The sequence below is a fragment of the Thalassophryne amazonica genome, chromosome 6, assembly GCF_902500255.1.
Source record: "Thalassophryne amazonica chromosome 6, fThaAma1.1, whole genome shotgun sequence".
In the NCBI taxonomy this organism is placed as follows: Eukaryota; Metazoa; Chordata; class Actinopteri; order Batrachoidiformes; family Batrachoididae; genus Thalassophryne; species Thalassophryne amazonica.
The window spans coordinates 32,330,773-32,347,218 of record NC_047108.1 but is presented as its reverse complement, the minus strand read 5'-3'; the positions used below and the strand labels follow the sequence as shown (position 1 = coordinate 32,347,218).

The 16,446-nt window shown below is 41.2% G+C and overlaps 1 protein-coding gene across 2 annotated transcripts in view; it reads right to left on the bottom strand.

The window, feature by feature from the left end:
- Nucleotides 1-16,446, bottom strand: part of LOC117512005 (probable pleckstrin homology domain-containing family N member 1) — a 48,021-nt gene that overhangs the window by 22,201 nt on the left and 9,374 nt on the right. For both annotated transcript variants that reach the window (XR_004561180.1, XM_034171937.1), the window contains exons 2-4: nucleotides 15,521-15,641; nucleotides 7,293-7,439; nucleotides 5,299-5,385 (exon numbers count right to left, since the gene is read on the bottom strand). Coding sequence is in view for 1 of the 2 variants with exons in the window: in XM_034171937.1 (XP_034027828.1) it covers nucleotides 5,299-5,385; nucleotides 7,293-7,439; nucleotides 15,521-15,641 (355 nt within the window). In the remaining variant the exon portion in view is untranslated. The remainder of the gene's footprint in view (nucleotides 1-5,298; nucleotides 5,386-7,292; nucleotides 7,440-15,520; nucleotides 15,642-16,446) is intronic.

Genomic DNA, 16,446 nt, shown 5'->3' with positions numbered 1-16,446 from the left:
TGGAACATGTCCTGCCTGTTAAACAATTTCTCATATACTCACTCCACTGAAAGCCATCAAAAGCCGCCTGGATTTTACAAATGGTTATCAACACGGAGGTGTTTTTCCTGTGCCGCTGCACCGCGTCGGCTGCGGCCCGACGCGCGGATCCGTCCGCACGTCTTTCATTAAAAAAATCTCCTTTAACAGTGGAATATCCGGATAAAATGCTGAAACCGACTTCTTCTGAAACTTCTCTGTTCTCTCACGACGTCCTGGATCAATAGAGCCTGAAATGTGGAGGTTTTCAGCTTGAACAGGCTGATGACGCCGCCTGAGAGCGCTGCGCGACGTCTCGCACCGTGAAAAGTCCTTAAAGCGACAGAATCACCTCAAAATCTCTCATCAGCCGTTAAAATTTTCACTGAAAACCAGCTTAATTTTTCGAACCGTGTCCACTTCGATGTGTCTCACAGGTTTAGAAAAAATTTTGATCAAACAACGCGCCAGTCTCTCAGCAACTTCTCAGACAAAGGAATTCCGACGAGGGGCTGGATGACTCCTCCCACAAGGAGTGCTCACAGGCGAATGACGTCACCGACAGGCATGGAAAAACTCACGCATGCGCACGAGGGTTCAAGCATGTCTGACGTAAAAACATATGAATGAAATCCATTTAGTTTTTGAAAAAAATAAAAAGGACCGTTACTTTATTGACAGCCCTCGTACATAATATACATATTACCTGATCACCTTCTAACTCTGTAGGAGGTATGACGTGGAACTGTTTCACCAGCCCATGACAACATTATTAAACTTGAATCTCATCTCCGGCATGGCCCCAGGAGCATTTCACAGTGCAGGACAGACAGGAGCCAGGGACCACAGCCTACGGTGAAAACCCTCTCACCTGGCTGTGCTCTGTGCTGGAATCTACCACGGCATAAATAAATCCCATGTGACATGCCACTCACCAATAATCCAACCAGACATTGTGGTGTACAGAGTTGTGTTGTGCTGCGTATGCTGGAGTGGCCAATAAAAAATAAATAAAGTTCGCTAGAATGGCTGCATCTGACGAATGTTTTGCGCATGAGGAACATTGGCCCACTGCCAGCAAAAGAAGTCCACTGGAATGAATAAAATCTGGCAATGCAGGTATATACTGATAAAAAAAACCTAAATGGACATTTATTGTCCATTTATGTTCTCCAATGCCATATACCAACACAAGGCAGAGTAGCTACCTAAACTCTGTAAGTGAGATAGATTATCTCGTCAATAGTTTTATATCCTCATTGAGGACAACTTTGGATGCTGTAGCTCCTCTGAAAAAGAGAGCCTTAAATCAGAAGTGCCTGACTCCATGGTATAACTCACAAACTCGCAGCTTAAAGCAGATAACCCGTAAGTTGGAGAGGAAATGGCGTCTCACTAATTTAGAAGATCTTCACTTAGCCTGGAAAAAGAGTCTGTTGCTCTATAAAAAAAAGCCCTCCGTAAAGCTAGGACATCTTACTACACATCACTAATTGAAGAAAATAAGAACAACCCCAGGTTTCTTTTCAGCACTGTAGCCAGGCTGACAAAGAGTCAGAGCTCCATTGAGCCGAGTATTCCTTTAACTTTAACTAGTAATGACTTCATGAGTTTCTTTGCTAATAAAATTTTAAACTATTACAGAAAAAAATTGCTCATAACCATCCCAAAGACATATCGTTCTCTTTAGCTGCTTTCAGTGATCCCGGTATTTGGTTAGACTCGTTCTCTCCGGTTGTTCTGTCTGAGTTATTTTCATTAGTTACTTCCCTCCAAACCATCAACATGTCTATTAGACCCCATGCCTACCAGGCTGCTCAAGGAAGCCCTACCATTAATTAATGCTTCGATCTTAATATGATCAATCTATCTTTATTAGTTGGCTATGTACCACAGGCTTTTAAGGGTGACAGTAATTAAACCATTACTTAAAAAGCCATCACTTGACCCAGCTATCTTAGCTAATTATAGGCCAATCTCCAACCTTCCTTTTCTCTCAAAAATTCTTGAAAGGGTAGTTGTAAAACAGCTACTGATCATCTGCAGAGGAATGGTCTATTTGAAGAGTTTCAGTCAGGGTTTAGAATTCATCATAGTACAGAAACAGCATTAGTGAAGGTTACAAATGATCTTCTTATGGCCTCAGACAGTGGACTCATCTCTGTGCTTGTTCTGTTAGACCTCAGTGCTTCTTTTGATACTGCTGACCATAAAATTTTATTACAGAGATTAGAGCATGCCATAGGTATTAAAGGCACTGCGCTGCGGTGGTTTGAATCATATTTATCTAACAGATTACAATTTGTTCATGTAAATGGGGAATCTTCTTCACAGACTAAGGTTAATTATGGAGTTCCACAAGGTTCTGTGCTAGGACCAATATTATTCACTTTATACATGCTTCCCTTAGGCAGTATTATTAGACAGCATTGCTTAAATTTTCATTGTTACGCAGATGATACCCAGCTTTATCTATCCATGAAGCCAGAGGACACACACCAATTAGCTAAACTGCAGGATTGTCTTACAGACATAAAGACATGGATGACCTCTAATTTCCTGCTTTTAAACTCAGATAAAACTGAAGTTATTGTACTTGACCCCACAAATCTTAGAAACATGGTGTCTAACCAGATCCTTACTCTGGATGGCATTACCCTGACTTCTAGTAATACTGTGAGAAATCTTGGAGTCATTTTTGATCAGGATATGTCATTCAATGCGCATATTAAATAAATATGTAGGACTGCTTTTTTGCATTTGCGCAATATCTCTAAAATTAGAAAGGTCTTGTCTCAGAGTGACGCTGATAATTCATGCATTTATTTCCTCTAGGCTGGACTATTGTAATTCATTATTATCAGGTTGTCCTAAAAGTTCCCTAAAAAGCCTTCAGTTAATTCAAAATGCTGCAGCTAGAGTACTGACAGGGACTAGAAGGAGAGAGCATATCTCACCCATATTGGCCTCTCTTCATTGGCTTCCTGTTAATTCTAGAATAGAATTTAAAATTCTTCTTCTTACTTATAAGGTTTTGAATAATCAGGTCCCATCTTATCTTAGGGACCTCATAGTACCATATCGCCCCAATAGAGCGCTTTGCTCTCAGACTGCAGGCTTACTTGTAGTTCCTAGGGTTTGTAAGAGTAGAATGGGAGGCAGAGCCTTCAGCTTTCAGGCTCCTCTCCTCTGGAACCAGCTCCCACTTCGGATCAGGGAGACAGACACCCTCTCTACTTTTAAGATTAGGCTTAAAACTTTCCTTTTTGCTAAAGCTTATAGTTAGGGCTGGATCAGGTGACCTTGAACCATCCCTTAGTTATGCTGCTATAGACTTAGACTGCTGGAGGGTTCCCATGATGCACTGAGTGTTTCTTTCTCTTTTTGCTCTGTATGCACCACTCTGCATTTAATCATTAGTGATTGATCTCTGCTCCCCTCCACAGCATGTCTTTTTCCTGGTTCTCTCCCTCAGCCCCAACCAGTCCCAGCAGAAGACTGCCCCTCCCTGAGCCTGGTTCTGCTGGAGATTTCTTCCTGTTAAAAGGGAGTTTTTCCTTCCCACTGTCGCCAAGTGCTTGCTCACAGGGGGTCGTTTTGACCATTGTGGTTTTTACGTAATTATTTATGGCTTTTGCCTTACAATATAATTATTTATGGCTTTTGCCTTACAATATAAAGCGCCTTGGGGCAACTGTTTGTTGTGATTTGGTGCTATATAAATAAATATTTGATTTGATTTCGCCGGAGTGTACACCAGGAGGTGATCAAGGACAGTGAAGGGACAAAATGTTCAGCACCTCCTCTTTATCTCCAGCTGTTTCACAGAAGCAGGTATCAGAACTGTCATGTTCTTCAGCCTTTTCTGCAGCCTTTTTGTGTACTCTAAATGGAGAGCCAGCGCTGACAGCAGTGCACACGTGTGCATGTGCAGCCCGTATGCCCACATAGTGGCTCATTCAGCCGTTATGAACACACACACAGCTGAGCGATCGTTTCATCATTTCATCACATGTTCTATACACGCACCCACGTGTTCAGTCTCCTGCTGTGAAGTCAGTGAGCGATTGGGAAAGAGAGGATGAGCAAAGATGTGATTACATGGGAGTGTGTGAGTGACAGCACCAATACTGACTTTGACACATATGGTGTGAATCTGGTCCATACGTTGGATGTACTCCGATGTTCAGTACATCGGACAGTCTTCGGCACTTTTTATGGCTGTCTGACAGCAGTCTGTCATCTAACTGTTGTCTAAATATGCTTTGGATGCGACCGTGCAGGTGTGAATGAGACATTCTGGAAGGGATCCGCCCACAGTCAACATGCCTCTTTCCCTCCCGACTGCATCCTGATTATGGCCATTTTTGCCGTGTCGGCGTGGTTCCTACGCATTCTTACTATGTGTGACGGGGTTTTGGTGTGATGGGCGTCTTAGTGGTTAGCACTGATGCCTCACAGCACGAAGGTCATGGGATTGCTTCCCGCCCTTTCCGTGTGCAGTTTGCATGTTCTCCCAATGCTTGTGTGGGTTCCCTCCGGGTGCACTGGCTTCCTCCCACATCCAAAGACATGCAGGTTAGGTGGACTAGAAACTTTAAATTGTCTGTAGGTGTGCTTGCAGGTGTGAATGTGTTTGTCTATATGTGTGACAGACTGGTGTTCTGTCCAGGGTGTACCCAACCTCATGCTCCATGACTGCGGAGATAGGCTCCACCCCCCTGTGACCTTTAATTCATAGTCATCAACTTCCCCTGTCTGGAGACGTAGCTCCTTAGCATGCATCTACTTTTCCAGTAGTTTCCAGTAGGAGGTGAAAGTTTTGTTCTGTCCATCATTTTTCTCCTCAACTGCTGTGCATCCATACCCAGCAGTTTTTCTAATCTGGCCCAACTCAGGGAACGTTTATCAAACAATATTTGTTTTCTAATACAGCCGTTGTGCATCCTGCAGACGTGCACCAGGTATTTTAATTGCTGTTTTAAGCAAAAGGACTTGACTGATGTTCCAGTAATACGGTGCAGGTTCGCATTTGAGAATTTAAACTTCCACTGCTGGTTTTTGCCGTTCACACTCCCAACCCCATCATCCTTCTGTTGTTTATACCCTCCCATCGTCCTCAAAAAACTGCTCCAAACCACCTTGGCCTGTGCAACTTCTTTTACAGTCAAGTGCCAGGTCTGAGCACTGTACAACAGTTTAATTGGAGTAAGCGGGTATAGAAAATGGATGGATTTCAAAGTTCGAAATGATATGTCAACATGGAAACAGACAAAGTACCTGATAACTGAAGTCTTGCCGTGAGTGGTCCACAGAGAGGATCAGGAGGTGGAAGGAGAATAACACCAGGAAGTGTTCACTGGTCTCCTTTGAGTACAAATGAACATATGAAAACAGATGAATGAACAGATGTTTAGGATAGGCGGACACAGATGATTGGATGGGAGTGACTGAGGCATGGCCTGCGGTCTTGTTTCCCACAGAGACAGAGTACATCATAGCTAACAATCTAGAAAATTATTATTATTTTTTTTTCCTCTTTCCCTTTGGAAACGTGAGTTGTACCTTGGCTCACCTTTCTGAACGTGCTGCTGGGCTCCATCTGCCCTCCTGAGCCAAATATCACAAGGCACAGGATGAATAACAGGATGTGGAACTATATGATTTTTGGTAATCGAAGGAAGAATGATGATGTGAAAATTACTGTTGATGGAGTTATTATTGAAAGAGTTAATTAAGTTAAGTTTCTTGGTGTATTGTTGGATGAAAAATTTAATTGGAAAGCCCACATAGATTACATGACAAAGAAAGTTAGTAAAAGTATTGGTATTTTATTTAAAGTAAAAGATTTGTTTGAAAGTAATTTGTTGTGCATGTTGTGTTGCTCAATGATTCTCCCATACTTCAGTTACTGAGCTGAAGTCTGGGGAAATACATATAACAGTACCACTAATCTGAAGAATAGTCAACAAAAAAGAAAGAGCCTATGTCACAGAGCCAGCTACCTTTAAAAGAAAAAAAAAGCATTGTTCAAACTGTGTCTAATTTATTTGCATGACTTTGTGTTGTTTTGAGTTGTGTTGTTGTTGTTGTTGTTTATTTGAGTGATTTTATTTGCCATTTTATCAGTCTTTTTTAGCTTATTGGTTTTATTATGGACTCTTAATTAGACAAATTAATTAATTAATTAATTAATTAATTAGAGAAATTCTGTGAGCAGATCCACAGATTTCTCCATCTCATCAGCTGCACTGAGTTAAATCCATTAATCAATCCAGTTAAATCCACGCAGTTCAGCATCGTCCTCGCTGCACTAGTTTCTGTCGCCTTCAGGTGACAGCGCAATTATTTACATTTGCACAGCAGTGCGCACGGTCAGGGCACGGACTAATACATTAAAAGTAAAACTGTTTTTAATATTTTGCCACCGTATATGTGATATTTTATGGTCTGAAATCCCACACGATTAACCAATCAGATTTGCGGAAAAAATGTAATTGGATTAGAATTTAAAGAGTTTGTTGACTCACAAATTGCTGTTATGTGGAAAGCTAAGTGTAGTATTTTACCAGATGAAGTCCAAAATTTATTCAGTGTTGTTACACAGGCCACTTGACCTTGAAGAAAATATAACTTTCGGGTTAAGTACTCACAAACTACTATGAAACAGAAATGTCCCTCTGTGTATGGAGTTAAGCTTTGGAATGCACTGACTGAAGAAATTAAATGTACAAATGTTTACAAGTTCAACAAAACTGTATAAGGATAAATTTTTACGAGTGAATACAGTAAACTAGAAGAAAAATGAATGCAGCTGCTGAAATGTAAGACAGTTATGTCACTATTAATGATGTTTGGTGACTGAGGAGGTGACGGTGTTGGGGTTGGAATTATGGAAGTTGATGGATTTTTTTTTATGAATTTATGATATAAGGGACAATGTTTACAAGATTTATCATCTTTTGTTCCTTGTTCATGGAAATGTTTGTTCATGGATAAAGTAAAGCATTCGGGCTGCATATGTAGGTCAGGCTACTGGTGCATTGATTCATTTCACTTACAAACTTTGCAGTTGTGAGACAAACCCAAACCCTAATCCTTTCATCATCTGCTGTGAGAGGATGGAATGTAGAACATATATTTGTAACATTAGCCAACAGTTGGCGTGGTATATGAGCCAAATGATGAAGTGGTATATGGCTCAGCCAAGTGGCAGCACTATCACGACTTGGCTCAGGGGGGCAGGCGGCTCCTAGTGTGTGTTTCCATGTTACCTGTGTGTAGTTGCTGCACAGAGACACCAGGGAGGAGTGAATTATCTCTCCGTAGGTGTGGGCAGGATGACCCTCCCAGCCCCTGATTGGCTGTTGGGAGTAAATCCTATGGTGCAGCTCATCTTTGCTCTGCCCCCACAGCACCACCTACAGACACAAAACTGTCAGTCCACATCTTTCGATCACACTCGCTCAGTTTGAGGTGATTGTAACCATATTAACTCATTCAGCACTGCAGCACACTTACGTAAAGTATTGCTCATGGTGCACTGAGCACTGTGACTTTAAACATGTACTGCTCTTTCTCATGCACAGCACGTGTCCTACATAGAATTACATACTGAGTTAACTATGTGAATTGTTTAGTCACTAAAGCTGAAGCTCGGCAGTGCTTTGATGACATGTTGCTGAAGTAAAATGACATTGGTTATTCACTCAGGTGGATGCTCACATGTTGTTAGTGGACGTGGTTGTGAATTTTAGCTCTGAATTTTTTGAATCACTCAAGTTAGTTTGATTTTTTATTTAAATAACTCATATGGCCCTCAGCAACATACAAAATCGTGCAATATAGGGCATGATTTTTGGACTATAGCTTCTTCCTTTTCTTCTTCTTCTTCATTTGGTTCCTCCAGTAAGGGGTCACAACAGCGGATCATTCATCTTCATCTCATCCTGTCCTCTACATCTTCCTCTGTCACACCAACCACCTGCATGTCGTCCTTTGCCACAGCCATAAACCTCCCCTTTGGCCTCCCTCTTCTCCTCCTGACTGGTAGTTCCATCCTCAGCATCCTTCTCCCTATATACCCTAGGTCCCTCCTCTGCACATGTCCAAACCATCTCAATCTTACCTCTCAGACCTTGGCTCCAAACTGTCCTACCTGTTCTGTCTCTCTGATATGTTCATTCCTAATCCTAACCAAGTGTTTCCTGTCTTTTTGTTTGTGCCACTGCTTCTAAGCTGTACAGTTTAGCTGTTCTCACTACCATCTTGTAAACTTTCACTTTAACTCTTGGCTATACCCTTCTGTCACAGATCACTCCTGACACCTTTCTCCACCCACTTCACTCTGCCTCCACTCTCTTCTTCACATTTCTAACACAGTCTCCATTACTTTGGACAGCTGAAACCAAGTATTTAGCCTCATCTTCTGCACATACCCTGCACCAACCTCAAGTACCTCTCAGCCTCTCCAGACTTCCTAATGCAATACCACAACTCTTCACTTGGCACCCTGCTCGAAGTCTTCTCTAAATCCACAAACACAATGCAATTCATTCTGCCCTTCCTAGCTCACTCCTTCACCATATCTGAGGTAGTTGTCCAGTTGTCTAGAATCACTTTACCCCATCCAGTGCCTGTCTCACTTCCTCTGTGAATTTCACATAACAGTCTGTTTCCTTCAGCTTCAACATTTCAATCAATCAATCAACATTTATTTATAAAGCGCTTTACAGCACCGACTGGTGTCCAAAGTGCTTAACATTAAAAACACAAATTTACAAAAAATAAAACACATATAAAATAAAATTTTAAAACAACACATAAAAAAGAACATAAAAATAACAGAACATGTCACCTCCCCACTAAGTGTTAAAAGCCAGTTTAAATAAATAAGTCTTTAACTTAGATTTAAAAAGTGCTAGGTCAGGAATAGTACGTGACTCAAGAGGTAGCTCATTCCACAGTCTCGGGCCAGCTACCAGCGTTTATATCTTGACCTTGGAACATCTAAGTAAAGCTGGCCAGACGCCCTTAATGTCCTACTGTAGGTGCACAAAGTTAAAATTTCAGACAAGTAGGGAGGTGCAAGGCCATAAATAGCTTTAAAAACAAACATTAAAATTTTAATATCAATTCTAAAACGAACTGGCAGCCAGTGGAGTGAGTACAGGACGGGCGTAATACACTCACGTCTAAAAGTGTTTGTCAAAAGACGAGCAGCAGCATTCTGCACCAACTGGAGACGTGCAAGAGACGAGTGATTAATGCCCGAATAAAGTGCATTACAATAATCAAGTCTGGAGCTGATGAAAGCATGAATGGCTGTCTCAAGATCACGTCTACTGAGAAAGTGCTTTATTTTAGCCAAAAGGCGAAGTTGGAAAAAACTAGCTTTGACAACAGAATTTATCTGTTGATCGAACCTCAAACAGCTGTCAAATATCACTCCCAAATTCTTGACAGCTGGTTTTACATAGTTAGCCAAAGCACCAAAATTTGGTGTTACCACATTTGCTATGCCAGTGCACTCAAACACCATGATCTCAGTTTTACCATCATTCAGGTAAAGGAAGTTTTGGGACAGCCACTGCTTTACATCATGAATACAATTAAATAATGATGACAAAGCATCACTCCCATTAGTCCTCACAGGCAGATAGATTTGCAGATCATCTGCATAACAATGAAAGGACAGGTTGTGCTGGGTTATAATTGACCCCAATGGCAGAATGTACAAAGAAAATAGAATCGGCCCAAGGACAGATCCCTGCGGCACTCCACAGCATAGAAGAGCAGTTGATGAGGAAAGGTCCCCAATCATCACAGAAAAGCTCCTTTCAGCCAAATATGATCTAAACCACTTAAGTGCAGTACCATGAATGCCAATAAATGTTCCAACCGGGAAACAAGTACTGTGATCCACAGTATCAAAGGCTGCTGTGAGGTCCAACAGAACCAGCACAGCAGGATTCCCTGCATCCACCGACAGAGTAATATCATTATGAACTTTTAAAAGTGCTGACTCAGTGCTGTGTCGCGATCTAAACCCAGATAGGAATTTTTCAAGGACGAGATTGTCTTCTAAAAATGATTCTAACTGTAAAAAGACAACCTTTTCTAAAACCTTAGATAGAAATAGCAAATGAGACACAGGTCTAAAATTGGATAAAATTGATGAGTCCAGGTGAGGTTTTTTTAAGAAGAGGTCGAACCACAGCATGTTTAAAAGCAGCTGGAACAGACTCTGATCTAAGACAAGCATTGATAAAAGTTAGGAGACCCGCCCCAACAGTATTAAAAACCTCCTTCAGCACCTTAGCTGGAACAACATCAAAAGGACAAGAGATGCAAAAGAAATTGGCTCAAACTGTTCGAGCACAGCAGAATGTGCACGAGGAGCAGACAACTCAACATTACAGCTCTGATCAGCGTTCTGTCTGACTGATGAAACCTTATCAATAAAAAACTGAAGAAACTCCTCACAGGTTGTGGTTGTAGCGTCCATCAAAACAACCATATGATCCTTAGTTTAGCTCCCACTCTCTTCCTCTTCTTCACCTCCAAATTCACAGAAGAAACCACCCATGGTGTCTTACTAGGCTCTTACATTCTCCAGTTTCTTTTACGCTGCATCTGCTGCATGTAGTGTGTCTGTTTGCACCTTCCTCTACTCTTATATGTTACCATGTCCTCCTCCATCTTCTTAAAATAAGTATTTACAACAACCATTTTCATCTTTTTTGCAAAATCTACCACCATCTGCCCTTCCACAGTCCTCTCCTTGACACCATGTCTAGCCATTTCTTACTCATCGCCTCTATTCTCTTCATCATCATGCCCATTAACGGACGTGCCAATCACTACTCTTTCTTCGTTAGGCACATTCGCAATCATCATCGAAATTAATCCAGATATCCTCTTGCCCTTTCATTTCACAACCTACCTGAGGGCATATGCACTGAGGATATTCATCATCACCCCTTCGATTTCCAACTTCACACTCATCACCCAGTCAGACACTCACTTAGCCTCCAACATGCTCTTAATGTATGCTTCTTTTAGAATGACTCCAATACCATTTCTCCTCCCATCCACACCATGATGTTGAAGTCCACCTTTGATGCTCCTCGCCTTACATCCCTATCATTTGTACACACAGTATGTCTACCTTTTTCCTCTCCATCAGATCAGCTCGCTCACCCTTTACCAGTCATACTGCCAAGTTTGGACTCTCACTTTCACACTCCTAATTTTCCTCCTGTCCCACTGCCTCCATTCCCATCCTCTTCTTCTTCATTGTCCAACAGTAGCCCAGTTTCCAATGGCACCCTGTTGGGCAACAGCAGCAGTTGCGGTGATTGTTAATCGGTGCCTTGACCAATCCAGTATGGAATTTCAATTCATGATCTGTATGTTTGGTTTACACTTTATGGCCACAGATCTGTTTTTGGGTGTGTGTAACTACCTTTAGAATAGTATAGCTAGCTATTTATCTATGTAGAAGGCTTGCAAGCTGGGCTTGAAATGGGGTGCTGGACACAAAAAGGTTGGATGTATTCTCTTAATTATTCATGGGTGTGTTTTTGGCGTAACATAAAATTATAATTACAAATTATAATTAAATTATAAAAAATTATAATTGTAATCCACTGTAAAAGATGGAGTGTGTTTGACACTCCACGACACTCCACACACACACTGCTATTTAGAAAGTGAGCGGTTTTCTATCCAGTTAACCTTTCTGCACAAATGTATCAGATAGGAGACAGCAGTCATGAAAGGTCCCTGAAGCAGCGAAGCAGTGAGGTGAAATTTTGTATTTTCTGTGTTTCGACTTTTATTATGACAAATGACTATTTTTAATTTGATTTTATTGTGTATACCTGAAGGAATGGCTGTTGCGGTGGTGGTACATCAGCTTGTTCTGATCGTGTCAGATGTCGCCTCTGTCAAACGGGTATTAACCTGTTCAAACTTTAGCACTCTCTAGCTGTTTTGTCAGTTGTCTACGTGCTGACCACAGTGAGAAATAAAGAGAGTTGAATTTCTTCTCGCGGCTTCACTCAGTGATGGATAACTGTCCCAGAGGAGACATTCGACTGGTCTTGGAAGATGTCAGTGTAACCACTTACACTCAAAAGAGTGGCTAGAAGGACTGTGCTGATCAGCACAGATCTGGTGAGCATGGTGAAAATGGCTCCATGTTCCTCAACTTTGCAATCTGAGACTACATTTTGCTAGATCCTGATTTCAATGTCCAAAGTGGCCATGTTGGATATGGTATTCTAACAGCACTGGTGCTGCTAAGGAGACTGATCTTGTTTTTGTGGGAAGACACCGGCATCCTCTGCAGAACTCTGACCACAGATTTGTTGTAGCTTGCAAATTTCTGTCTGCTTAGTAACCAAGATGAAATGTGGTTAGACTTCAAGATCAGATTGGTTTGAGGGAGTTTGCATACCATCTGACAGGCAGACATACCGACCTACGCAGAAATGATGACAAAAATGTAATGTGGGAGTTCTGCAACCAGACCTTTAAGGTTGTGGAGGATTGCTTTTAAGTTCTAAGCATCTTCCAGAGAAGTTTCAGCTTGATCTGGTAACAGAAGCCTCAAAGTACTTAGTTCCCTAAAACCCACACTTTGTCACATTGTAGTCATGGCAGACAATGAGTCAAGGCAGTCCGATGTGCTGTCCCGCTGGGCTGGCTACTTTGAGCAGTTTTACAAGGGCCATGCTCCTGCAGGGCTGTTGGGTGGATAGATGGATTTATTTGGTAAAATTCACACCTATATAATAACAGGTAGAAATAAAACAGAGGATACACATTTAAAGTATAAAAACATTTATTTCCTATGTGGTCCTCTCGTACGACAGCGTTTTAGGGCCGCATAGAATTAGTTTTTTTTTAGACTTCGAGAATAAACTCATAATATTACAAGAATAAAGTCATAATATTACGAGAATAAAGTTGTAATTTTAAGACTTCGAGAATAAAGTCATAATATTTTATGAGAATAAAGTCGTAATTTTACGAGAAAAAAAGTCGTAATATTATGAGAATAAAGTCATAATTTTACCAGTTAATTTTTTAATTGTATTTCAACTTTTTTCTTGTAATATTATGACTTTTTTCTCGTAAAACTACGACTTTCTTCTCATAATATTACAACTTTTTTCTCATAATATTACGACTTTATTCTCGAAGTCCAAAAAAAAAAGAAATTCAATGTGGCCCTAAAACTCCGTCGTACTCTAGACCAAAATGGGATGTTAGATGTTTCTGGTGTGAGGGTTCTTGTGTTGCACTCTGGAACGCTGGAACTCTGAAAAAGAAAGGGTCATCACATGGATTCCAACAGCTACACTGTCCTCCATGTGGCAGGAAAGGTACTTTTAATGGTTATTCTGAACAGGATTCAGCCCCAATTACTCGCTGCTCAGTGACAGGAAGAGTCTAGTTCTACATCCAAGAAGTCAACAACTGACAACATCAGTTGTCCTTCCTCCTGTACACACTGTAAAGTGCGAACCACAAACACACTTTTACCATCGTAGTCATGGAAACTCCTACTGTGTGTGCACATGCACATGAGAGTGTGTGTGACTAGTCTCAACACAAGTAACAGCTCTGAGCGGAAACTCTTTATGTGCATATCAGCCATATCTCACCATACTCTGTTTTTATTCTGAAATGTATTAAAAATAATTTGACACACTGCTGTGTAAATGTCCAGGTTCAGAGATGTGTCTCTGTTCACTCACTGAAAAAAGAAACACCAATATACACATTGAGGCAAATAAGTATTTGATCCACTGTCAATTTTGCAAGTTTTCCCACCTACAAAGAATGGAGAGGTCTGTAATTTTTATGGTAGACTTCAACTGTGAGAGACAGAATCTAAAAATCAGAAAATCACATTGTATGATTTTTAAATAATTAATTTGCACTTTATTGCATGAAAAAGTATTTGATCCCCTGCCAACCAGCAAGAATTCTGGCTCTCACAGACCTGTTAATTTTTCTTTAAGAAGCCCTCTTATTCTGCACTCGTCACCTGTATTAATTGCACCTGTTTGAACTTGTTGCCTGTACAAAAGACACCTGTCCACACACACAATCAAATACACTCCAACCTGTCCACCATAGCCAAGACCAAAGCGCTGTCGAAGGACACCAGGGACAAAATTGTAGACCTGCACAAGGCTGAGATGGACTACAGGACAACAGGCAAGGAGCTTGGTGAGAAGTCAACAACTGTTGGTGTAATTATTAGAAAGTGGAAGAAACACAAGACGACTGTCAATCTCCCTCGGTCGATGAGATCTCACCTCGTGGAATAAGGATGATTATGAGGAAGTCTAGAACAACACAGGAGGACCTGGTCAATGACCTGAAGAGAGCTGGGACCACAGTCACAAAGATTACATTAGTAACACATGATGTTGTCATGGTTTAAAATCCAACAGGGCAGCAAGGTCCTCCTGCTCAAGCCAGCACATGTCCAGGCCCATTTGAAGTTCACCAGTGACCATCTGGATGATCCAGAGGAGGCATGGGAGAAGGTCATGTGATCAGATGAGACCAAAACAGAGCTTTTTGGTATCAACTCCACGCACTGTGTTTGGAAGATGAGAACAACCCCAAGAATACCATCCCAATAGTGAAGCATGGGGGTGGCAACATCATTTTTGGGTGTGCTTTTCTGCAAAAGGGACAGGACGACTGCACTGTATTGAAGGGAGGATGGATGGGGTCATGTATCATGAGATTCTGGCAAAGAATCTCCTTCTCTCAGTAAGAGCATTGAAGATGGGTCATGGCAGGGTCTTCCAGCATGACAATGACCTGAAACATACAGCCAGGGCAACTAAGGAGGGGTTCCATAAGAAGCATTTCAAGGTCCTGGAGTGGCCTGGCCAGTCTCCAGACCTGAACTCAATAGAGAATCTTTGGGGGGATCTGAAACTCAAAACCTGAAAGATCTGGAGAAGATCTGCATGGAGGAGTGGACCAAAATCCCTGCTGCAGTGTGTGAAAACTTAGTAAAGGACTACAGGAAAAGTCTGACCTCTGTACCTGCAAACAAAGGTTTCTGTACCAAATATTAAGGTCTATTTTTTATTGTATCAAATACTTATTTCATCCAATAAAATGATTTTAAAAATCATACAATGTGATTTTCTGCATTTGTTTGTTTAGATTCTGTCTCTCACAGTTGAAGTGGACCTACGATAAACTTACAGAGCTCTCCATTCTTTGTAGGTGGGAAAACTTGCAAAATCAACTGTGGATGAAATACTTATTTGCCTCAGTGTATATTGGTTGCACATGATCAAAAGGTGTTCAAATAATTACAAACAAAAGAAAAGGATGTCATGATGTTATGATGTTATTTGGACACATTCTGACCAGCAACTACAGCGAAGTACATCATGAAATCATATAAATCCAGACTTTGTTTTTCAGTGAATGCACCCAGAGCACACGTACTGACCTCTTGTCCCAGGTGTTGTACTGAAGGGCAGGTTGGCAGCGGTGGCGGTGATGGCAGCGGTGGCTCGTCTCTCCCATTGTGCACTGACAGTTGGAGCCTGGTCTCTCCCAGACTCCACAGCCTGTAATCAGATTACATTGTCACAGATCGGCAGTAAAGCATGATGGGACAGTGGTATACCGTTTTTGCTTCAGTTCTGGATAAACACATGAGACTGAAGCAAACAGGAGACCATGAACTGCCCCTATGTCTGTGTGTCCTCAAAGTGCTGTATAAAATACATAATTCAGTACAACAAAACATGTTTTAATTTCCTTCCTGTTAGTTTTATGTTGCATTTCAGAATACACATCAACATGTGTGCTAGTGCATGTAGAGATGGTGCTGGCTGTAGTTTTTAAATGTGAAATTCATAATTTGATGAGGATGCTCATTCCTGTGCTGTCCAACAGGAGCCACTGTTCACCAGGTGGCAGCATAGCATGTGATGTGACTGTCTTCCTTTTCATGCACAGTCTGGAATAATGTTCAAAACCCAGGTGAATTCAAGATTTCAAAATGTTTCAAAGCAGTGTTCCAATTTTTTCATCACTAATTTGCAGTACTGATGAAAAAAACATTTGGTTTGTACTATCACCAGCCTCATGTTCTATTTTTTTTATTTAAATGTTGCTTATCCATTCTGTTATATATTTCTTTCCATATTTTTCCACGTACTGGGAACTGTATTTCTCCCTTATGTGCTAGCTTTACTTGCACCAATTGGAGACCCTAATGCTGGACTGTAAGAAAACCAGAAAACAGAACATTGCAGTAGTCCAATCTAGAAGAGACAAATGCATGAATCAGGGTCTCAGCATCAGCCATAGACAAGATGGGATGAATCTTCGCTATATTTTGCAGGTGGAAGAAAGCAGTCCTCATAA